This window comes from Phaenicophaeus curvirostris, chromosome 16 (assembly GCF_032191515.1).
Source record: "Phaenicophaeus curvirostris isolate KB17595 chromosome 16, BPBGC_Pcur_1.0, whole genome shotgun sequence".
In the NCBI taxonomy this organism is placed as follows: domain Eukaryota; kingdom Metazoa; phylum Chordata; class Aves; order Cuculiformes; family Cuculidae; genus Phaenicophaeus; species Phaenicophaeus curvirostris.
This window is the reverse complement of record NC_091407.1, coordinates 14,524,245-14,548,853: the sequence shown is the minus strand read 5'-3', so window position 1 is coordinate 14,548,853 and position 24,609 is coordinate 14,524,245. Positions and strand designations below refer to the sequence as shown.

The following is a 24,609-nucleotide window of genomic DNA, read 5'->3' as shown; positions in this document are numbered from 1 at the left end:
GTTAGAGGGGTTCAAGTAAAAAGTGGATAAGCAAAAAAAATACCCTAACTAACAGCCCGGGGGACAGTGAGGAGCGCCAGAGCCTTCCCAAGCGCCGGGCAAAGCTACAGCAGCGCCTGCTGCCCGCAGGCTGGGGGCTGCTTGGCTGTGAGCCTGGCAGGGGAGCGCAGCCGGGGCAAAGGAGCCAGCCGGCTCCACGGCGCTGGTCCCAGCCACCCTTCTCGGGAAGCGGCTGGTGCCACACAGAGCACGCTCGTCTGCTGCACCCTTTTATTCATTAACACCCACCTCTGGAGCTCAGAGATACTGCAACAGCTTTCTCAGAGTTCTGAGTCCAAGCCCAGCCTGTGTCGTGTCCCCAGGCCCTGCCGGCACAGCCGGGCCAGGCCCAGGCTGCGGCTTCGACCTCCTTTGCTCAAATCTTGGGTTTCAAAATGAGACAGGAACGAGGAGCCGAGCAGGGAAAGAGCCTCAGCCAGGCGAGCGAGATTCACAGTGGGACCCTGGCAGGGACACCTGCACCTCCAGCACGAGCCCAGGCTGGCTGAGCTGCAGCCTCCTACCCTGACATCAAAGCGCTTGCCCAGCCTGCTCTGAGGCGCAGGAAGAGCACATGGGGCTCACCAGGGCCGACATTTCCTGGTGGTGAGCTGGGACGCAGCCCCAGGCTGACCAGGAGGCTCCTGGCTGCCCACCAGTACAGCCCCGCAGTGCTGCCCGCAGCATGAAGCTGGTGAGCCGCGGGGGAGCTTCCCTTCCCTTCTCCAAGCTGCTGTGATGTGTGCCCAGAGCTCATCCCTTAAGATCCTGCAAGCCAGCGCTGAGGGAGGGTGCGCGCAGGGAAGAAAGGCTCTGGCCTGGGCTCTGCAACCCATCCTCCCCTCCCCAGCTGCATTCCAACTTGGACAAAGGCAGAGATCTATACAGTATAATATTTATATATTTCACTATGAAATAGCAATTTCATTCCCTGCCTTCTACTTGATGCATTCTGAATTAAATGCTGCTTTTTACATCACTCCGGAGGGCTGGGTGGTTTCTCATGCGAGGCAGTTTCCTTCCCTGGAAGTTCCCCACAGGACCCCGCCACGATCCTCGCTCCCTGCTTCCCCTCGCCCGCTTTCCCCTTCCTGGGCAGCAAGGGCAGGACTGGATATCCTGCCAGGGCGCTTGCGACTCGTTAACGCGGTCAGCACGGATTCATTAACCTCGTTCACGCGGGTGTGGGAGCGGCCATGGAACCTCCCGACGTCACACGTAGGAACAGGAGCAAACCGGAGGCAAGGGAAGTGGTGGGGACAGTGCAACATGCACACAGACCTCGGCTACGGCCCGGCCGGAGCCTCGCAGGGCAGCCAGGCCCCCCCAGGCTCGCCGGCTCCAGGCCTCGGGGTTAGGGCTGCGGCCCAGCAAGCACGGAGTCTTGCCAAGTCCCAACCTGTGGAACAGGGAGTCACTGGGTCACTGACCAAGGGCTGGAATCGGTGCAGAGCCGGATGGTTCAGGAGATGGAAGGAAGAACAATCCTGTGGAAAGAGAAGAGGCAGCTGGCTTAGGGACCAGGCGTTACGGGTCTCTTCAGGCCCTGCATTTGATAGGAATGGTTGGACTCGATGATCTGGTGGGTCTTTTCCAACCTGGTGATTCTATGATTCCACGACCCAGAGACCTGCAACACAGCCGGCAGCAACCAGGTTACCAGTTACTGTACCGGGACAATGAGCTGGGGAAAGTGCGAGGGCTCAGTGAAACTGGTCTGACAGCTGAGAAAAGGACAGCAGGAACAGGTTCAATCTGCTGTCAGGCTCTGGCCTCTAGTTTTCAAGATCACAGTTCAAATTCCCTTCAGACAAAACCAATAGGAGCTGGGAGACGGGAGCACAGCGCTGCCCCGGGCACCTTAGGCAGCAGCTGCCCCAGGACAGTGGCCGTGGGGCATCGCCTCCACATCACAGCCAGCCTCGCGCAGAGCAAGGAGCCGCGGCCTCAGGCAGAGCGAGGAGCTTTCCTGCCAGTACCTGCCTTTGCTTTTTGTGCATCTTCCGCTCCGGTCACATCGTCCGGCTGTATTCGATGCCGCTCTTGGCAGAAATGCCAGACCAGGGCAGGAGGCTGCAGAGAAGGCTCTGAGCTTGTCGGTAGATCCTCTGGGGAATCGAACACGGGCTCAGGCTGGCGAGCGTCGATCCAATGTGCTGTAGGTAGTCAGTGGCCATCAGTTAAGGACAGTGACACTTGCACTGTAACTCAAGACAGACCTTGTATTAACTGCCTGCTCCTTTCTATCAAAACCAGGTCTGCTTTGCCCATAAAAGGCGGCGATTTGGGGAGCCTCCAGCTTCCTCCAAGCAGCTGCGTGTCCTTTGCACCCCACAGCAGGCTCCTGTGGGGACTGCAATCCTACCTGCCTGGAGAGGTTTGCACCAACTAACTACACCTGGGAACGATCGAGTTTCTTCTCCACAATCATATGAAAGAAAATCCCTAAGTCAGACTGCGAGCAGCCTGCTGAGATCCAGGCCGGGCAGGGCTATGATCCCAGGGGATCCTGGGCCACAGCAAACAAGCCCCAGGGCTTCTCTGCCGCGCTGCTGGACAAATCCTGCAGCAAACAAGCCAGAGCACACCTAGCGCTCTCGTTTAACACCAGCATTCACTACCACAGCCATCAAACTCGCTCCTACTTAGAATTTAATGTATCATCCTACGCTGCCTTCCTGAACCGTTCCCAGAGGAGTCGGAGGAGCGTGGGCACAAACAGGTCCCTGTCAAATCCCTCTAACGTTGCCTTCCTTCCTGCTCCAGATTAAACTTGGATCTGAGCAGGCCTCGGTCCCCAGCCGGGTCACACTTTTCTGGATTGCTATTTTTAACCCAAAACATTGTTAGGTGTCTGCTTAGCGCGCTCTGCTGCGAATTGGGCTGAAGGTAAAGGATATAAGATTGTCCAGGGTGGGTGTCCGCCATTGATGTACAGGACGTAGGTAAAACCATCTTTGAGGACCCCTCTGATGGAATAATAATAGGGAAGATAGTGGTGCTGTTTAAAGTCTCTGTTTTCATAGAAGTTTATTGCTGTGTTGTTAGTGGTGAGGACGTGCAGGTAGATGGCTTTGCAGTGATCCTGGGCAGTCGTTGATATATGGTCTTTTAAACTTTCAAGCAAGAGCGAACCTGTTGAAGGGAAGAGCAGCAGAATTACACAGTCCAGCTGCCTTCACAGCACAACAGTTCATAGGCCCCACACGGGATCTCCTCCACCCGGCATCTAAGCAATCACTCGAAGGCCCCAGATCCCACCCAGTTCCCACAGGTCCTGGTGAGGACGAATTTAACAGGACCAGGCAACACGGTTTTAATATGAACCTCATCTCACCTATGAGCATGACACTACGTAGGCACAAACTTCTGATTCCACAACCAGAAAGATGAAGCAGACAAGGGAACTGCCAGTCACGCCCGTCCCCAGCCGCACAGCTCTGGGGGAAGGCCTGTGAGTAATTTTCAGTGCTATCTGTTCAATAACATTGATTTATTTTACAGCCATTTAAAACAGCAGAGTGTCAAAACAGGACTCCATAAACAAATTCTTGCATTGTGTCTGCTGAACTCAAAATCCAGGAACAGGCTGGGTTTTAAGATCTCTACTAAGGGAAGGGAGCTGAGGCGTAGCCTCATTCAACCTGGCAGTGCCACAGCCTCTATTCAGCAGAAGAAACCAGAGCAGCGCACAGCGGATGCTCCAGCCCTGAGAGATGAGACCTGGAGGTCCATCCAAACCACCTCCTGAAGGACCCAGCAGAACCTGCAGGCTCCCACCAGGTGTGGTAACACCAGGCTAAAGAAGTAGCTCGTATGAACACACAGATGAGGTTGATGCTGCTGTTTCACGATCCGCAGGACATGTAAGACTTTCAGCAGGACCCGCAGGATTTCAGAGCAGAAGTCAGCAGCGCCAACTTCATGCTGCCTTGACGCTTAGTGGGAATTTAGATCAGCCAAGCACAGAAAGACCTGAGAGACATCAACAGGAGAGCAGTTTAATTTTGTTACGGATATTCTGCTTTTCTTTCTCACAGAATCCAACTGCCCTCTGGTTTAAGAATAGCAGAGAACTAGAAACCAAAGCCTTTTAAAGTCTGCTAGAGAAAAATCAGAGCTTTAGTGCTTAAAAATACGCCTGGGGTGAAAAACCTTCATCATGAAAGACTTCAGCTTCAAACACAAGTAGAAAAACTCTCAAGAGAAAGGTCTTAGAAAAGGCAGCAGCTTCTCTAGGTTGTTCTGCTACAGGTACAAGTCCGATGTTTTTGAGAGCAAAGCAACGTGCTGTGTGCACATAACGGACACAGGAAATACTGATTCTGAAAGGAGAAAATTCCAGCAAGATGGATCTGGTAAAAAAAATCAGGACCTAAAAACTGAAAGGAGACTCAAACCACCACAATTTTATGGAACAGAAGACCCCTCTACCACTTTCTTCATGCAATTATTTTCTTCTCTGTACAGAGTATTTATCTGCAGTAGCATTTCAATTGAAGTTTTAAACACAGCGCTCCCCGTGAGGACTCTTCTGGTCATTTCTTTATGTATCCTATCAGTGTGCGTCCTTCCAAACATGTCTGGGGAAGAAAGGAGAACTTCTGGAAGACGAGTTATGCCTGTATCCACTGAAGAGACTCCAGATGTGGAACACTGGGTGATGCAGCCAAACCTTGCTTGTTTCCTTTTGCATCCCAAAGATACAGATCATGCTTCAAACTGCACCGGGGGCACTGATATGGTGACAAAACACATCCTGCTCTAAATGGAGTTCAGCTCTTCTGACTGCAGGATTGTCAAATGGCTGCAAAACTGCTCTGTGCTGCAGCAGGCAGACTGACTCTGATTCAGAGCTGACTCTTGGACACATCTGACAGATTTAATCAGGTCCAAGTTACACTTTTTCCAGTTTCCTTTGTCTTTTTCTAAGTGTTTGTTCTATTTGTTGAAGCTGAAAGGTTAAAAGCAGTTGTATTTTCTGCCTCAGGGACTAGGCTTCTGATACCCATGAAAGAAAATCGCTTCAAACCCTGCTCCAGGGTGAAGTCCTAGGGCTTCAGTCAGCCTCAGCAGCCGGAGAGCGAGTTCTTGGTGTGCTCAGCTGCCTCCTGGGAACAAGCCTGACAAAGCCCTGTGCTGTTTGGAAATGTGTACATTGTGTTGTGCCTACACCCATAAAAACGTCTCAGTGCACCTGCATTAACACCAAGAAAGGGATATGAGTGCATCACCTTCCCAATTGCTGCCACTAGTCCCCGACAGGTTTCTCTCAGAAGAGTATTGTGGTGAAATGCTGGAGCTCCTCTGGCCCTGCCCACCAACCACACGTGGCAAATGACAGCAACAGAGTTGTCACTTCGCAGCATCTTACCTATTCCATGTTTTCTGAACTCCTTCACCACGCCAAGGCTTAGGATGTAAGCAACTTGAGTGTCCACAGGAAAATTGGAAGCTAGGATGTCTCCATCCTGAGTAGAGATAGGACAAGTTATTTAGAGGATACCTGGGGAGGCACAGGAGAAGGGAAAAATCCCATACTGGAACACGTCAAAACAAAGCTATAGCAGGAAACTTCTCACTGAACAGCCTTAGCTGAAGCTTCTGGAAAGGTGGTGTGGAGTTAAAAAAACCAAGCGTGGTCCCTTAGGGGTTATTCCTACTTTCATTTAATTTCCTAGATGGAGAACACAAATCATGATGTTTCCTCACTATATACATTATCTGGGGACTTAGGGACAGAACACATTCTCATCCTTTACCAGGAAAGATTCAAAATGCCAACTGTGGAGTTACACATCAGTGTCTAGATCAGCCCAGCAACGGTCTTTACTTCCTGCATGCTCGGTCTTAGCTTTGCGTCAGCTGGAGAGCTCTGCACTGCTGCAGAGGGCAAGGAGCAAGTCCTACAGGCTTGGTCTGGATGAGTCCCTGGCTTTCAGGTTAGCTGGAACAAGAGCCTTTTGTTATCGCTGAAGATGCAGTTCCTGACTATGACTGGCTTTGAGGTGAAGCCAGACAGTCACTCCATGCTCTCGGCTCCTATGTCAAGATTATTGTTTAATCATAACACTGATGCTCTTTTAGAAGTCAGGCACTCTCTGCATTGCCCCTGATTTTTTTAACCCACTTGCCTGCGCTGTTTTCCCCACACTAACCCAGCAGTCTTTTCCCAGACCATCTCTCCTTCACCCCTCTGCTGTACTGAGTTGTCTCTCCTGGCCTCCAACTCCGATATTCCCCTCACCACAAGAAAGATGTTGAGGCTCTGGAGCGAGTCCAGAGAAGAGCAACAAAGCTGGTGAAGGGGCTGGAGAACAGGCCTTATGAGGAACGGCTGAGAGAGCTGGGGGTGTTTAGCCCGGAGAAGAGGAGGCTGAGGGGAGACCTCATTGCTCTTGAAAACCACCTGAAAGGAGCTTGTGGAGAGGAGGGAGCTGGGCTCTTCTCCCAAGTGACAGGGGACAGGATGAGAGGGAATGGCCTCAAGCTCCACCAGGGGAGGTTTAAGCTGAACATTAGGAAAAAAATTTTCACAGAAAGGGTCATTGGGCACTGGCAGAGGCTGCCCAGGGAGGGGGTTGAGTCACCTTCCCCAGAGGTGTTTAAGGGATGTGTGGATGAGGTGCTGAGGGGCATGGTTTAGTGTTTGATAGGAATGGTTGGACTTGATGACCTGGTGGGTCTTTTCCAACCTGGTGATTCTATGATTCTGTTCTAAGCCTGAGCTTTCTGCAGACTGGTACCCTGTGCTTTGTGTTCAGGACAGTGACTGAGTCAAGCTTCTGCAGGATGTCACAGGAGTGACTCACTCGGCACAGCTAAGGAAGTTCCGCCCCTACGTAAGAAAGGAAGAGGTTTTTTCCTCCCACAGCTGCACACACCTCAGTCACCAGTGATGACGAGGTGCACTGAACACAGCCAGGCAGCAGTTGAAGGGCTGCTGCGCAGTCACATTTGGATTACGCCTGCACGGTGGGACGTCTCTACACAGCACACCAGGCAGGAAGGTCCCCAAGGCCACAGCTGCCTAACCCCAGCAGGAAGAGACTGCGGTACCAGGCTGCTCAGCAGCTCACGTGTTCAGGGACATCCTGCCAGCCATGCTCTGTTAGCTGGAAATCAGCACATTCTTGGTATCTTAAATTAACTCTTATATATGTCTGGATGGAGACGGAAAAAACTATCCCTAGTGGTAACGATGGGAGGAAGTGGACTGTCTCAAATTGAACCACAGTTTAGAACGTACCTCTTTATGCACCTTTGTTCTGCTCTTGATCTCTGCCACTATCATTCCCACAATGGAGCCTCTGTATGTGGCTGCGAGGGAAAAGAACTTCTTGTTGGAGGTGATATCTCGGTACCATGAGTCAGGGTACCTGGGAAGGAAGGAAAAACAGGAATGTTCAGTGACACAGAGTCAAGACGCTGCTCAACTGGAAATGGCAGCAACATCCTACGTATCAGTCACTGGAGCTGCAGGCCAGTGTATTTCACACATGAGGGAGAGAAGCTGTAACGTGGAAAGCGTTGTCTTCAGCAGAGACACACAGCCACGTAGCTCAAGCATATATCAGCCTGAAGCCCTTTCTATGCTCCTAATCTAGCTAATTCCATGACATCTGGGTTAGGAAATGTTAATGGTGCCAAAGAACATCAAACAGCTGCTGTACCCCACTCAGTTGCATGGTTTCCTTTGACTGCATCTCAGCAGCAGTGCAGGCTGCTCATGTAACAGCCTCCTGCCTTGCTAAGACAAACAAATTTTCATTTTACATTGCCCAGAGCTTTCACTTCCATCTTTAGCAAGTTATTTTTACATGCAAGATCCATCTGCCCTCATCTAAGAGCGCAAGGATCTCATTAATTTGATACACATGTGAAAAAGATACTGCATATTGGTACAGAAAAAAAAAATCACATCACCAGCCTCCAGCTCTCCTCCCCCTTCTGTGGGTATAAAATAAATGCTGGTTTCCCAAGTGCAGTTTAGCACTCCTTGTGTTTAAAAGAAATCTATAAATTCAAAATATTACAAATGCTCTTGCTGGTTTGTTACATTTTATGCAATCTTAATTATACTCTGTTAACCTCCTCTATAAACCTTCACAACAAAGAAAACCAAAAAGAATCCTGATATCTACAGCTGTAGTTTCCCTGGATGCTTTAAGCCAGAAAGGTATCACTGTCCCCCAGAAAAGGTCTTTATTCCCGTGCTTGTGCAGACAGAGGCATTTACCAAACCAGCTGCGCTGGGACTGAGCTCAGCTTTAAGCCAGAGCTTTGGGTGCAACAGGGACCCTGAGTACGCAGGCACGGACTGGACTGCTCCATCTCCCGCTGGGACACTCGGAAAGACAATTCGTGAGGAACAGTCGCTCCATGTCAGTCTGGTTCAGCCCTGAGTGTTTTCTCGACACACACTTCACAACGCAGCTTACTTTCCCTTTTCCTGCAGGTGTGTTCCTGCCCCCATCTCACACACAGTCTTTCCCAAGAAGCTGATCCACCCCCTTAATTACAAAGCTAGTTTTCTGCCAAAATCTGCATACAGGACTCTCTGATGACTTTAGAGCTGTGCAGGACAGGCAGCAAAGGCCCATAACCAAGAACACCACCCAACCCAGAACCTGCTGCTGTTTTCACAACAGCCCAGACGGCTGCAGAGCCTTCGGCGTCAGCTCCGAACTGGACGAGTGCAGGTTGACACCACTTCTTTCTATACCCCTGCCATCTCCCACCCAAACTAGTAACATACTCGATTGGGAACCAGTCGCCGCAGAGCTGTTTCACTGTGTCTATGTCATCGTGGCAGAGAAGACGAAGGTTTACGTCCGTAAGTGCAGTCGGGGGCACGTCCTCTGTCATTCACGCCTGCAAGAAAAGAAAGCACGTTAGGAACAATGAAGCACGGATTCTGACTCTCAGCTTCAAGTAGGGCATCTGTGCATCTGCAGCAGGAGGTTCTCAGTCTCAATAATGTTCATGTTCCCAGAAGAATGCGTTTTCAAAGGAGAAGCAGCAAAATTAACCCGAGCAGCACCTGGAAGCCAGGCTGCCCACAGCAGAAGCACAGTCCACTTCTCAGCCTGGGAGCACGGTCCAGTGCGGCTGCATGGGAAGGAGCAGGTGGCACCAGCCACTTCCAAAAAGATCTCAGGATGCTGCATTAAATGAGCCAGCAATGTGCCAAGTGTGCCTTATGATGCAAGGAGCTCTTCAAATGCCTGTGCAGGACCAACGCTTTGTTAAAACTGAACAAACAGCTCAAAAAGGAAGTACTGCCAGAAGAACATTTATAAAGTCCTCTGACCCAAGCCTGTCATCTCCAGCACGCAGAGGATTCACATTCTTTAAAACGTTAATTCTGTTTAACTTACGCTGGTGAAAGGAGATCTACTTTCATCTTCCCTCATTCCTATGAGCTACAACTCCACAAGGACTGCCTTTCCAGCCCAGCAGAGCGTGTTCAAATACTAAGATATCCTGTTCTTTCACTATAGCATGGTCACAATCCGGCTAACCACGTATGGGACACTCACTCCAATGCACTCAGCCTCTTTTAACAAGGTACTAGAGGAGGAAAAAAAGCAATAACTAAAGTGGTTGTAAAAGTATTTGAAGCACAGACGCCTGAATGAAGAACAGATCTTGCAAGAAGGCTTTAGGCAGGACAAAGCCCTCCTCAAGACATTGAGCACGCAGGGCATACGTGACAGGCAGAGACAGGGCAGCTGCAGGACTCACTTCCTTTCCGCCGGCCACCTGCAGTTCTCCATCCGTGTCTTTGTCTCACACACTCCAGCCCTCCTAGTCCCAGGTCAAAGAACCAGGATGCAAAGAAAAAAAACACCCTCCATTTAAAAAGCTGGTTTTGCTTTTTTTCCTGGTTTTAAGAGGCTTAAATCTTGGTTTTGAAATGCAGAGCTAGGAAAAGCTGCACACAGCAGCACTCACGTACGCCCTCCTGTTGAAAAGGATGCTCAGCTCTGCTATGCTCTTGCTTCAAAGTCCAGAAGCTCAAGAAGGAGCAGATTTAAACGCGCTCCCCACTGGACTGGCTAAGCCACCTGAGCAGTTCCAATGCAAAAACTGCATCACCTCTGTAACAGACTCTGTAACTGGCAAAGGTGCCCAAGAGGAGCAGGCACAGCAATGATCCCCGTTTGCCATGTTTTGACAGCACACAACTGAGTGTGACTGTGCTTCTAAAAATTTGGAAGCATCCCCTTCCACTGTACCACTGAGAAAAAAACAGGTTAAGCCACAAAATCCATATTATGTCCCCAAATTTCTCTTCTAAGGCACAAAAGCCAGCTTTTTTTCCCTGCAGTTCCCCTGGATGAACTGGCAGAGAGCAACTCCCAGCTTGCACATCATGATGTTCGGAAAGCAGAGTCTCCCCAGATGCCAGGGTCCTTTGAACTCAACATCGATGCTGAAAGAGAGGTAATTAGCACTGCTGACAAGAAACAATGTTCACCCTCCTGCAACATGTGTTGTACGACTCAGACTCCTATGCACAGACTAGAGTGGCGTAAGCTCCCACCCCTCCGTCCTTCGGGACAGCAGCTCAAAGCCCCTGCGCTGCATCGGCCTGGATCTCTGTGGGATGGAGTAGGAATTCTAACAGGGTGCAACCAGGAACGTGTCAAACAGCCAATATATCAATAGGAGAAAGGACACAATAAAAGTGCATTATTAATTGAGAGAAATCTTTGCCAGCCCTTCTCCCATGCAGGCAGAAAGAAAGGCAAAATGCTTTAACAGAGCAGAGGTCCAAGGATGTTCTGCAGTTCTGGAAAAAGATGGAATGGGGAGGGCTTCTTCAAGCAAGGGATCTTCCCCAGACACAACCTTCCTCCCAGTGCCTCGTCCTACATATTTCGCCATGAAGGGCATCTGAAGGGACCCCTATATTGATAAGGATTGCTTGTTCTTCTCCAAACTGGTCCTTAAAGTGAATTGGAGTTATTTCACTGCCCATTCCAGGAGCGTGGCTGCATATTTACCGAGCAGGCTACAGCAATACATCAGAGCGTATAGCTTTGCCATGGCCAAAGAGGCTTTAGCTGTATGTGCCTGCTCACATCTCCCTCTTCTTTTCACCCCTGAGAAGCCCGTCTTATGCAACTCAAGCTTTTGTTGGCCTACAAACAAGTGTTCTGCCCTCGCTTCGTGATCTTGTGGTGGGTCACCGCTCTGAAAGGGTCCAGTAAGGGTGGGAGGAGCGTTCTGCACATCAGATGCCTCCATCAGGAGCTGTGTGGATCCGCTCAGCCACAGCTAGGGAACGTGCACTCTCATAGAGCTTATTATTCTTGAGAAGTTTTGATGCTCCCGTAAGGCAACACGCCTTCTCAGTCAATCCTCTCGGATCAGAGATAAATGGCACAACCACGATATAGCCCTGCTTTTGCTAATGAGTGGAAAAGGCAGGGGCCTGGGAGCAGACTTCGACAACAGCTGCTGCCGGAGGGGCAGAGCCAGCACAGGAGGCATTCTTGCAGGGATTAGTTCATGTTTGTTTAACACTGTATTCTCAAAGAGCTAGGCAAGCATTATGCATTATCCTGTAGATGAAGCCAGCCTTCAAAAAAACAACAATCCATGCACGTTTGGTTGAACAGGGTAATTCCCCTCCCCTCAAATTCAGCCAGCAGCGTCACAGCACTGTTGTGTTTGCAGGGACTCGCTCCATCCGCTTGGCAGTACGTGACCCAGCCTGGTGCTCTTGCACATTTAAAGGAAACTTGGGACACCCATCTGGCATCTTCCCCTGCCACGAGGTTTTAGGAGAGCTGACCTGTGCACCTTCCTCCCTGGCCAGGTGCTGCTGCTGGAGGAGCTGCGGTCAGTGGCCGCTATGGCCAAAAGAGAATAAAGAGAGAGATGGGCTTGTTTAGCCTGGAGAAGAGAAGGCTCTGGGGAGACCTTAGAGCAGCTTCCAGTACTGGAAGGGGCTCCAGGAAAGCTGGGGAGGGGCTCTTGATCAGGGAGTGCAGGGATGGGATGAGGGGGAATGGTTTTCAGCTGAAAGAGGGGAGATTGAGATGAGATCTTAGGGAGAAATGTTTTCCTGTGAGGGTGGGGAGGCCCTGGCCCAGGTTGCCCAGGGAAGTTGTGGCTGCCCCATCCCTGGAGGTGTTCGAGGCCAGGTTGGATGGGGCCTTGGCAGGCTGATCTAGCAGGAGGTGTTCCTGCCCATGGCAGGGAGTGTGACTGGATGAGATTTAAGGTCCCTTCCCTTCAAACCATTCCACAGTTCTATGAAATCCCAGGCCAGTCGATTCCCTTCAAACCCAGGTGACAGCTGCTGGCTCTGCCCAGATATCCAAGCAAGCACCCACGTCTTGGGTCCCATCCCTCTGCAGAGCCTGTGCCAACCAGACACCTGAACAAAAACCTCAGCTGGCAGAGCGTTCAGGGTATAACTTTTCAGAGCTTGATTTTAGAGGATAACAGATACGTTTGGAAGCATTAAAGAATCATTAAAAAGATAATATTGGTGTTAAACACAACCCCAGGGCTCAGTGGAAGTTAGAAGGGCCTTTTGGAGAGAGCAGCACAGTTCTGCTCACCACTGCAACATAGACACACCGAGTTCTGCCTTTTGAGACTAAATAGTGCAAAGCAAAACATGCGCCCCAGCCATGTGCAGATAACTGAAGGAGCTCCTCACCATTTTGGGGCAGCCAAAGGGAAATTACCTTATTTAAGGTCTTTTCCCCAGGTCTTTGTTCATGTAGCAGCTGTGGGCTGATATCACCTTCCCACCCAGAGGGCACAGAAACCTCCCCCTTGTGTCAAAATGGGAAGAACTTGCTTGTAATGATTAAAAAATGAGCCAATGTTTTATGCTTATGAAGGGATTGGGCAGGTAAACACTTGAAAGAGTTCTGAGGCCACCCCCTTCCAAAATACCAAAGTTAGTAGTGAGAAGAGCCAGAAATTGAGCATTTAGCTCCCTTTACTCCCTAAAAACTGCAGACATCAACACACAACTAATTAATTTCAAGAAAACGGCAGTAAAGAATAATGGTTTTGAGCATCTCTACCTGGCTTTATTGAAACAAACCTGGCAAAACGTCTTGGCCTTATGAGCACTGGGCAGCAGAGGAATCCATTCCAAAACCATTAAAAATGTTCAGTAGTAAAGGAAGTGGGATGAAAAGTACAGAATCACAGAATCACAGAATAACCAGGTTGGAAGAGACCCAGCGGATCACCGAGTCCAACCGTTCCTACCAAACACTAAACCATATCCCTCAGCACCTCGTCCACCCGTGCCTTAAACACCTCCAGGGAAGGTGACTCAACCACCTCCCTGGGCAGCCTGTTCCAGTGCCCAATGACCCTTTCTGTAAAGAATTTTTTCCTAACGTCTAGCCTAAACCTCCCCTGGTGGAGCTTGAGGCCATTCCCTCTCGTCCTGTCCCCTGTCCCTTGGGAGAAGAGCCCAGCTCCCTCCTCTCCACAACCTCCTTTCAGGTAGTTATAGAGAGCAATGAGGTCTCCCCTCAGCCTCCTCTTCTCCAGGCTAAACATCCCCAGCTCTCTCAGCCGCTCCTCATAAGGCCTGTTCTCCAGCCCTTTCACCAGCTTTGTTGCTCTTCTCTGGACTCACTCCAGAGCCTCAACATCCTTCTTGTGGTGAGGGGCCCAGAACTGAACACAGTATTCGAGGAGCGGTCTCACCAGTGCCGAGTACAGAGGGAGGATAACCTCCCTGGACCTGCTGGTCACGCCGTTTCTGATACAAGCCAAGATGCCATTGGCCTTCTTGGCCACCTGGGCCACTGCTGGCTCATATTCAGTCGGCTGTCAACCAACACCCCCAGGTCCCTCTCCTCCAGGCAGCTTTCTAGACAGACTTCTCCCAGTCTATAGCACTGCATAGGGTTGTTGTGCCCCAAGTGCAGGACCCGGCATTTGGCCTTGTTAAACCTCATGCCATTGGACTCTGCCCAGCGGTCCAGCCTGTTCAGATCCCTTTGCAGAGCCTCCCGACCCTCCAGCAGATCGACACTTCCACCCAGCTTAGTGTCGTCCGCAAACTTGCTAAGGGTGCACTCGATGAAATAAACCACTTTAACACATAATTTAAAATTAAAGCACATTGTATGGCCTAAACTCACTATTTCAAAACAATGTCATAAATATTTGGCACCTATGAGCTTTAATGAGCTGAAGAGCAGTATTTCACAACACTGTCCAAAAGGCAGAGAAGCCTTTAGCTGCCAGCATTGGCTCAGGTGATAGCTGGGACTTCAGAAACTCTCCACATCTGCTCACACAATGAGCCAAGTACGGGGACTGATGTATTCCTACCACTGCACTGCAGGTCCTATAGCACAAGAGCTGGTTTTGTTTGAGTTTAGATTAACTACTTGGTGCAGAGCCAGTTTCTTTACTTGAACTAGATGCTTCCCAGCTAAAAAACCTCAACTCAGGCTTTTCTCAAGAGCAGAGCATTTCCTCTCCCTCTTAAATCCCTGTGAGTGAAGAAAATCTACGTAACATCATATTTCTAGAGAAACTGAGGTGCTCACAGAAGCAGCACTTGAGGTGCTTCCATGCCAGATAAAGCCTGATGTGTACTAGAATTTGGCAGGCAGCTGCCTCAATGCTTTGGAAAATCCCTTGATCACTTCCATACCTACAAAAGCCTGTCCAAGTGTTTCAACGAATTAGGATTTCTCGTTTAGCACTACTAGACATGTTTTAATGAACTTTCTGCCTTGTGCATCCTCTGAAAATGAGTTGGATTTGAGCAAAGAATCAAAAAATGCCATTTCTATGAATTTTTATTTGGACTTCAACTTCCATCCAGATAAGCTCATGAAAAACCCCAATAAAGATTTTATCATCAAGCAATGAATACCACTGAACTTCGTAGCAGTATAAAAGCAAGTTAATCTAAGTCTAAAGCTAAACGCATAATAACTAGAATCACATATGGATGTGACTTACAGTAAGGGGTGTATTGGCTTCAAACTGAGTGTTCACACAAAAAAGGAGCATGAAGGAATCTTCTCCACTTGTAGAAACACATCCAGACAGAGCCAATTATTTTACAATGGAAAAACTAATTGAAATTAATTCATTCTGAGCAGAAAGAAACAAACCTGAAAGACAGAATAAAGAAAATAAGTACTGGCAGGCTAGCGGGGGGGGTTATAAAGTGATCCTGTGGCTCAGGAAGGACACACAGCCAACCACCCCAGCAGCACAGGCACCTCTATCACAGAAAAGTGCCAACCCCTATGTACTGAAGATTTTCACCTCCTGGAATTCAAAGCACTTTCTTCAGGCACGCTGCTACTGGATCATTAAGAAGGATTATCTGTTGTCGCTCCACAGAAGGAAAGGATTAAGTTCCTCCAGACAAGTACCAAGTACGCGCCGCGCATGGATCACGCCTGAGGAACTGCAGCGATGCTGAAGAGGCCTGCTTGGCAAAGGCAGCACACGAACTGGCCCTTCCTTCCTCGGGTTGTCAGGTCATGTCACTCTGCCTACGGATGCATCTTTCTATCCAGCATTCCATCGACGGACATCTGCATAGTAGCTGTATTTCACTGTACACGAGCAGACCATCTGCTTGGCACAAACACGGACCAGCAGATACTCCCTGGAAGATTTGCTCGCACGCACAGCGGCCAAGAGGTGGATTTCCTTCATCTGGTACCTCATCTCCAGGGTCACCACCAAATCCCTTGTTTGCAACGTCTGTGTGGACAGCCCTCAAATCCCAGCAAGACTAGATCTTGAGGGAAAGTCTTTTAATAACACCTGGCATCCTCTCTCACTTGTAAATAAACAGGGTCAAACAAAGCCCAGGCAGAATTTTAAGAGCTACTCAAAATGCAGGACGAGTGCCTGTTAGCTGTGACTGAGCAGCAAGGCACTCAAACCAGCCCCGAACTCTGCTACTGTCTGCAGAGTTTCACTTTGAGACCACCAGCGGGTGTTTCCACACCCCTAAGTCTCTCTGCCTTGTGCCATCTGGCACCAGGGATTTGAATTACGTGAAACCATTCCATCAGAACCAGCCAAAGGTCTAATTCCAACAAAGCAGCAAAGATTACACTTCTGCATTTCATTGTAAGCTCACTGTGGTTTTAGGTTACTGGTCTTGCAGGGAAAGTTCCACACAGACATCCCTGTTACTAATCTCTTTTTATTTAATACAATAAAATTGCGATTGGATCTGAAAACATCATTAACTCATTACTAAGAATTTCAGAGAGGTGCCTCTAGGACTTAGGGCAATGTTATCAAAGCAACAGGAGCGAGATTTTTAAAGACACTTACATTCTTGGCTCGATACATCCTAGGTGCTACTTCAAGTCTGGTCATGGAATAAAAACATTGGGTTGGAAGGGCCCTTCAGGGTTTAACCCAACTAAGATGAGGCTGTGCAAGCCCACAGTCCCACGTAATGCCAGGGAGGAGGAATCCTCTTCCCCCTGCCTGGGCTCTGACCAGGTCTTCCGCACTCAACACCAAACAGGAGAGCTGAGGTGTTAAACGTGCTGTCTACACCAACACACCCACCTCTGCTACACGTGCAAGGTGAGCTTACCCCTATTTGTTACACTATTTATCCCGTCTATCTCGTTTCAGACTCCTGCTCCTTCATGATTCCTATCCCGTGCTGGTTCATTTGGGAGAAGCCACATCCAAACCCCGTAAGATATATTCTTCTCATTCCCCGTATGTTGTGCAAACTGATGGTGCTTGGAATTCAGAATGATGAGCAGAATGGTGATCATTTCACCTCCATTCTCATCCAATATTTCACACCCAACGGGAGTGCTGCCCAAAACCGCCATCACTTAATTCCTTACATTTGCAGGAGCAGATGTTTGGAGACAGTCAGACACTTAATGAGAAATCTAGGACAAAATGACTGATTTTTGTGCCTTGGTCTGAAAATAATGTAACAATATGGCTGGAGACAGTGATGCTAGACAATATTATTTCACAACAGTCCATAATGCCTTTAGATCCAGGTATTTTCCTGTGACTTTGACCACTCCACAAGCACTAAGCCTTAGAGCTTCTCATGGACTCCACGTCACTCAGGGACAAGCACAAGCTCAAGGCTGCTTCTCAGTCTTTAAACTCCTCCAGCAGCAGCCTCCTTCTGTGCACAAAACTGCCCTCCTCAACTGCTCCCCCTGCTCAATCTCTCAGGATGCTGCCTCCTGAAGATGAGTGCTTAGCTCAGCCCTGCTGTGTGGATCTCATTTGCCTCCCAAGCACTGCAGGCATGAATGAGCTTCTCTCTGGGGCCATCACTCTGGAGAAAGGAGTTTGTAGCACCTAGACTTTCTCCTTCAGTAAATCCACCACACCCCCACAGTGAAAGAGGGCAGAAACCAGTGAGTTTGGGGGGAAAAGTCGAGTTTATCTCGACACTGGGGAGACTGGAGAGTAACCTTTAGATAAGACAGCTGCACCAGTGAACCACCCTGAGATCCACAAAGCAGAACATCTTCCTGAGCTGGCCAGCCCAGCGTGGGAATCACACACAGCTCAGCCCGAGGTATAAGAACCAGGCAATTATTAAACTCTGAAGAAAGCAAGGGGCCTGAGCTGACTTCAATCAATGTATTCCCTCCTGGTGACTGTGGGCACTGAGCACCGTGATGGTGAGCACAGAGAGAGCGGTAGTAGTGTCCCGTTTGGATCTGGATCCAGCTGTGCACTGCAACTGCTGTATTCAGCCTGTGCTGTGATTTCAGAATGCTGCTGTATCACCTGCTAAATCAAACTCCCCTGTAATACCAAACAAGTATTTTGAATACAAAATCCTGCTTGTGTGGAATATCTACAAGAGCCTGGCCAGAACACATTGGACTTAGACAGCCATGAAATCAAACACCTTGGAAACCCACCCTGGCTTCCAGCCCTCTTCCCAAGGCTCACCCCGCACTGCTCAGATCATTTTTACTCAGCTCTGAAATTCTAGAAACATCATTCTAGGAAATTCACTCGCCCCTTGTCCCCAGCTCCGCACTCAGTTTCCGTTATGCCCAGACTGAGGTGTGCACACCACAGGTCTGAAAGTCTGAAAGCCACAACCACAGAGTCACAGTAATTAACGCTCTGGCCTCCTGCCATGAAGGATCAGAGTTTGAAATCAAACGCAAAAGAACATTAAGAAACAAGGAGGCGCAATGTGGTTCTACCTGCACAGCAAGCAGCGGTTATTTAGTTGAATTGAAAGCACTTACTGTTAGTGAAATCGTTCAATACTAGTGCCCCTGATCCACTGTGCACCTGAAGTTTGACTTGCCAGCTGTCCAGCAGCAGCAACAACATTAATGCTCAGCTCAAGAGTGGCTTTCTAGGCTGTGCTTTTGCCCTGCAGCTCCAGGTACATTCCTGAAGCCGCAGATTTCACGGGAGCTGGTACCCGATAGAGTGCCTCTAACACGTACTGCAAAAGGCACAGCCTCCTGCTGCCCCAGATACAGCAATTCCTCCAGGAACAGCAAACAAGAATCTCTAAGAGGGTTTTGCTGTTAAAGCTTTTCTTGCTAAGACGCGGAAGAGAAAATCTGCTTTGTGACAGTAGCACTGTGGGGAGTTAAAGCTGAAGGGTCACAATAGAAGCACATTTACAACAAGAAGCTTGCCAGAGGAGAGATCCAATACCTCACAAATGCCACACACGGCAAGTTTCCAACAGGCAGCTGTTAATCCAGAAAACAAAAACCAACCCCAAACAACTCATCATACATGCAGGCCCGCTGCCATTTCCAAATGAGTATAAACAGCTACACCAAAAATGTATGTACTGACTAAAAAAACAGCCTGGAATTCAGCTGAGCGTAGTACAAACATGGGGAGAGGGAATTCGAGCCTGCCTCCATTTCCTAGGCACTGTCCTCATTACGAAGCAGCAACAAACAGCTGCCGATAAACCCTGTCCCTCCACCCACATCATTACAGGAGACACTAATAAGTCGGTTTCCAGAGCCTATTGCTAACAAGATGCTCTCAAAAGGCGTGGGAAGAACCTTCTTTCCCTAGCTGGTAGGCAAGTGCCCCAAACTCACCCCCCTCTAAGATCCCGAATTTAACATTTGAGCCAACATGGCTCCTTTTCCTTTTCTTTTTCAGGAGTGTTTTCCAGCATAAGACACCCAGGTTTGACTCAGAAACAACAGGTACTGCTTCAGGCTAGTGACTCGTAAAATGGTTTCTGGCAGAGGTGCCTGCTCCTACAGCCACAGGACCAACTAGAAAAGGAAAAATTACAAGCTAATGCTGGATGTTGTGCGAGACATGAAGCTCTAATCTTTGTGCAACACCCTGTGCTGAAGCCATGAGAGAGGCTGTGACTGGTTAAACACCCAGGAAGGCAGAAGCGATACCACTCCAATAAGGATTTCAGATAGTTTTTCACTTCAGAGTTTTAGATGAGCTGCTCAGGTAACATAGAACTTTCTGTGCCGTTGCACTGAACAGCTTAGCCCAATTGTTTCTAATGTCAGAGGAACAAAGAAGTAACAGCGAGTAACCGAGTCCCTGCACGGAATTCCTGCTTCTAGCTCAGGATGAGCAGGAAGGCAGAGTCACCAGGAGTTGTGAATCAATTCTGCCGGCCACTCACAGGCTGGTACCTATCATTCCTCAGGTATTTCTAATCACACTATCATCAAGAGTCAGCCTTCACAGCCACAGCATCACTCGCTCCTGTTTATGCCATAAATCACGCTGGGAGCGGCCAGGGCGGGATGTAGAGTGGTGGAAAAAGAGTCAGGAAGAGAGAGGATGGCTTGCTGGGTGGGAGGACTAGTTTGCATGTGATGATGAGCTAAGATACTGATTCACTGGACCCATCAGACTGTACTGGCCCAAATCCCTCCAAACTCCCCTCCATGAAGAAACCCACCCAACACATGCAAATAAATATCATCTTTATCAGGAAAGAAGGAACCACAGACAGCAAAGAAGCACCACACTTCACTAACAAAAATACTTTGATAATCTACGTTAAAGGCTCTCTAAGCTCCCAACTACAGAAGACCGTTTTCCTGAATCCACCAGCAGTTCTCACAAGGTTTTCTGACACAAGAGGCCAGCCCAGATCTCAAAAGAAACAATGATTAAGATGGCTCAGGTTTGGAGAGGGCATTCCCAGGACAGCTACTTACCAGTTACTCAAAAATGTTAAGTCAATTCACCAAGGAACCAGCCAAGAGCAGCCACTCCAAAGACCAAAGCCATGTCCTAGTACAGAGCTTTACACACTGCCGTCTGTTTAATTATGTAAAGACTAATTAAAGCACCAGCTTACAAGACATACAGAACTGCTGCAAGATTAAAACCAGCTACTTTAAAAGCCTGGTGCTGGGCAGTTCCCAGTATCAGTGCTGCTGACGGGGAGGGGTGAGGTGGCTCCGATATCACCTTGTAAATGAAGATTTAATGCTCTAATTACAACATGGGGGCGGGAGTGAGCCACCAGCTTGTTTTAAAAGAAACCCACTTCTAAGACAGGGAGGCATTGGCCCAAGTCGCCCAGAGAAGTGGTGGCTGCCCCATCCCTGGAGGTGTTCAAGGCCAGGTTGGATGGGGCTTGGAGCCCCTGATCCAGCGGGAGGTGTCACTGCCCACGGGAGGGGGTGGAACTGGATGGGTTTTGAAGTCCCTTCCAACCCAAACCATTCCATGATTCTATGAAGAAATCCACCAGAATTTATTGACATGGTTAATTGATTCATTTAACAAAACCACCACGCATTAGCACTCCCAGAAAGCTATCAGAAGCGTCCCCTGTAAAGGCGTTTGAGGAAACTCGGCTGCAGTAAGGACAGTCTATGACAGATTAAAAGAAAGGAAGGAAACTGAAGATGAATCCCTGGTGAAAACAGATTCCAGCTATAATCCATTCCGCAGCTTCACAAAACCTACATGGGAAAAGAGGTGAACAGATACGCAATAATAATCAGTGATTCTTTGGGCTAGGACACAGATTTCCAGGACAGCAAAATCTAAAGCTGCTCACAGCTGTACGATGTTGCACGATGCCAAAAGACGAATAAAATGGCAGATAAAGTCTGTGAGTTGGCAGATAAAAACAGAATGCAGGTCGGAGACAGGCAAACATTTCCAATTTGTGTTAACCTCTGCAAGGGTGGTAAAATCATACAATGTCCTGAGTTGGAAGAGACCCATAAGGTCATCAAGACCAGCTCCTGTCCCTGCCCAGAACAACCCCAACACTCACATCATGTGTCTCAGGACCTTTTCCAAGTGCTTCTCAGGGAGGTGGTTGAGTCACCTTCCCTGGAGGTGTTTAAGGGATGGGTGGATGAGGTGCTGAGGGACATGGTTTAGTGATTGATAGGAAAGGTTGGACTCGATGATCCTATGGGTCTTTTCCAATCTGGTGATTCTATGATTACCAGGCTTGGTGCTGTCACTGCTTCCCTGGGGAGCTGTTCCAGTGCTCCACCACCCTCTGTGGGAAGAACTTCTTAATATCCAACCTAACCCTCCCCTGGAATCTCCCTGCCATTCCCCTGGGTCACCAGAGAGAAGAGCTCAGTGCTGCTCCTCCTCCCCTTGTGAGGAAGCTGCAGAGCGCAATGAGGTCTCCCCTCAGTCTCCTTTTCTCCCAGCTGAACAGACCAAGTGACTTCAGCTGCTCCTCACATGGCTTCCCCTCTAAACCCTTAACCATATCTGTGGCCTCCTCTGCAGTGAGTTCTCCGAGAACATTACTCTGATGCTCAGGATAGGATATTGGGCATCATCAGAACCAACGGGGAGGGGAAAACACACACCTAGGTGGCCTTCTATCCGAGCTGGCATGCTTACATTAGAGGTATTTAATATACGTGTCAATAAAAGGTCAGACACTCAGCCATGTTCATATGTTTCTCACGAGCAGAGGGAAGAGGTGGAACGCATGGCCAAGGTTCAGAGGAGCTCAGCAGAGACTGGCTGATACTGGGAGGCGCTGGGGCACAACAAAACCAGGACACACTCCAACACAACAGACACCAAGCAGACTAACAAAGCTCAAACTCACCAGTCTAAACATAATTAAGCATTTAAATAGCTCGCTGCAGGAGATAAGAACAATTTGATGCCTATCAGCGAGAGCAAAAGGCTGGACACAGCAATCATAGAATCACCAGGATGGAAAAGACCCACTGGATCATCGAGTCCAACCATTCCTATCAAAAATCCACCAACACTGGTGACAGGGATGCCAGCCCTGGTCATTCTGCCAGGACCCAGAAACAGACAGCACTAAGCCTTTGGTCCAAGCTGGCACACTCCTCCTCACATTAGAAATATTTACTGGCTCTATATGTGCGTTAATAAGTGGTTCACACAGTTCTTACAAGCAGAGGGAAGAGCTGGAACGCACTGCCAAAGTTCAGAGGAGCTCAGTGTGGGCTGGCTGATACCGGGAAGTGCTGGAGCATAATAAAACCAAGATAAACTACGCTGGACTTGATGATCTTTGATGTCTTTTCCAACCCTGATGATTTTATAGTTTGATAAAACACCACAGACACCGAGCAGGCTAACAAATTTCAGACTCAACAATCTAAACGTAAGTATGTTTAGCATTTAAACATTTAGCACTTAAACAGCTATAAACAGGAGATTATAATAATTACGTGCCTATAATCAAAAGCGAATGACACAGCCTGGACACAGCAATGCTAGTGGCAGGGATGCCAGACCTGGTCACTCTGCCAGGACAGAGAAAGAAGCAGGAATCTTGAAATGGAGATGCTATTTTCGTAGAAGGTTGGAAGGGATCTCAAAGCCCATCCAGTTCCACCTCGCTGCCACAGGCAGGGACTCGTCCCACAGGATCAAGTTGCTCAGAGCCCCGTCCAACCTGGTCCTGAACACTTCCCTCACCCCCCTCCTTGCACTCCCTGATTAAGAGACCCTCCCCAGCTTGCCTGGAGCCCCTTCCCGGCTGCTGTAGGGTCTCCCCAGGGCCTCCTCTTCTCCAGGCTGGACAACTCCGACTCTCCCAGCCCGGCCTAGCACGGGAGATGCTCCTCTCCCCTACCCCGGAGGTTTAACCGTGTTGATGAGCCGGGGGGGACGGAGCCGCAGGATACCGGGACGGCCGTACGGGCCGTATCCTGCGGCCCCGTCCCCACCCAGGTTTCTCCCCGCTCACCTCGTGGTAGCGGCGGTGTCGCCGCGGGCGGAGAGGGGGTCTCAGCGCATCCCGTGGCGGCGGAGGCGAACGCGGAAGTGGCTATGGCGGCGACTTCCGGGGGCGCTGGAGGCGGAAGAGGGTGGAAGAAGCCTTCTCATTGGCTGGAGGGGGGCACGTGACCGGAAGGCGGTGCGCGTGCGCAGAGGGGAGGGGACCACCCTGGGGCCACGTGGTCTGGTGGGAGCACGAAGGGGAAAGGATGGGGCTGCTGAAAGCGATCTGAGCTTGAAGTGAGATTTGAAAGGGTTTTTTTGTGGTTCTTGGAGCTCTACAAAGTGGAGAGAGAAAGGAAGAAAGAAGAAAAAGGGAGGGGAGAGGAGGGGAGAAAAGATTGGAAAGAAGAGAAAGAGGAGTGATTGGAGAGAGGAGGAGGAGAGAGGAGGAGGAGAGAGGAGGAGGAGAGAGGAGGGCTAGAAAGAAATAAGAGGGAAAGGAAGAAAGAGGGAAGAGAAAGAAAAAAAGAAGAGGGAAAGGAAGTAAGAAGGAAAAGAATGAAAGAAAAGAAAGAAAAAGAGGGAAAGGACAGAGAGAGAGAAGTAAGAGGGAGAAGGTGTTTGCATTGGAAAGGACCTAAAACTGTCTAGCCCAACTGTCTTACCTCTTCAGGCTGACCAACAGTTACAGCACGTTATGATAGTATTATTATTTTCCTTGCCCTTTCCAGAGAAGGGCAGACAGTTTCCTTCTTAGCCATTTGATTAAAACCAGATTTTCACCGCTTTCCTCTCTGTACCATTTTGCAGCCAGCGTGCAACCAGGTAACCACAACCACCCCATCCTCTCCAACGAGGGCAATAGCAGTGGAAGTCTTTCCAATAACTAATGTGTAGAAAGGACCCTTCTTCCTTGCTTTTTCACCCAGTAGAGGGGGTTCAGAGCATCACAGCAGAGCTTTCAGCAGTCTGCTTCCCTTCCTAGGATGCTCCTGCACTTGCAAACACCTTGTCCAGAGCTGCCCAGCACCTTGCAGCTGGTCTTCAGCCAGTTTTACCAGCCAGCACCAGTTACAGCCCACCAGATTGCACCCAAAGGTCTCCGAGTGACTGACGGAGCTGTGCATGGAGGGGATTTGCTGAGCCAGGAGGATGGTGGTCACGGCACCCACATGAAGTTCTGTTCCCTCCCTGGCACAGGCCTAATGAGCTGGACATTCTAAATGCTACTTAGGGCCTACAGGAAAGCTGGGGAGGGGCTCTTGATCAGGGAGTGGAAGGATAGGACAAGGGGGAATGGTTTTCAGCTGAAAGAGGGGACACTGAGATGAGATCCTGGGGAGAAATGTTTTCCTGAGGGTGAGGAGGCCCTGGCCCGGGTTTCCCAGAGCAGTGGTGGCTGCCCCATCCCTGGAG

At 49.4% G+C, this 24,609-nt stretch overlaps 1 protein-coding gene across 3 annotated transcripts; it reads right to left on the bottom strand.

Annotated features, from left to right (window-relative positions):
* Nucleotides 1-1,440: 1,440 nt before the first annotated feature.
* NAA60 (N-alpha-acetyltransferase 60, NatF catalytic subunit) lies at nt 1,441-23,341 on the bottom strand. Of its 3 annotated transcripts, none has more exons than XM_069870261.1 (7): nt 23,219-23,341; nt 8,798-8,913; nt 7,289-7,418; nt 5,414-5,510; nt 2,929-3,174; nt 2,023-2,197; nt 1,441-1,526 (listed from the first exon to the last, which is right to left on the bottom strand). In XM_069870261.1, the coding sequence occupies exons 2-6, from the start codon at nt 8,905-8,907 to the stop codon at nt 2,052-2,054; spliced, it is 729 nt and encodes a 242-aa protein (XP_069726362.1). In that variant the 5' UTR covers nt 8,908-8,913; nt 23,219-23,341; the 3' UTR covers nt 1,441-1,526; nt 2,023-2,051. The 3 variants fall into 3 exon arrangements, with proteins under 3 accessions (XP_069726362.1, XP_069726361.1, XP_069726363.1); XM_069870260.1 differs by having other exon boundaries at nt 1,442-1,526; nt 2,019-2,197; XM_069870262.1 differs by lacking the exon at nt 23,219-23,341 and adding an exon at nt 18,285-18,558 and having other exon boundaries at nt 1,442-1,526; nt 2,019-2,197.
* Between the last annotated feature and the right edge of the window lie 1,268 nt (nt 23,342-24,609).

What these genes read in the sequence shown, in the direction of transcription:
- NAA60 (XM_069870261.1), bottom strand. Translation starts at nt 8,907, where the DNA reads ATGACAGAGGACGTGCCCCCGACTGCACTTACGGACGTAAACCTTCGT. An exon ending in GTTCAGAAAACATGGAATAG is followed by an intron (nt 3,175 to 5,413) that starts GTAAGATGCTGC and finishes TCCCTTCAACAG; the next exon opens with GTTCGCTCTTGCTTGAAAGT. An exon ending in GACAATCTTATATCCTTTAC is followed by an intron (nt 2,198 to 2,928) that starts CTTCAGCCCAAT and finishes CTGACTACCTAC; the next exon opens with AGCACATTGGATCGACGCTC.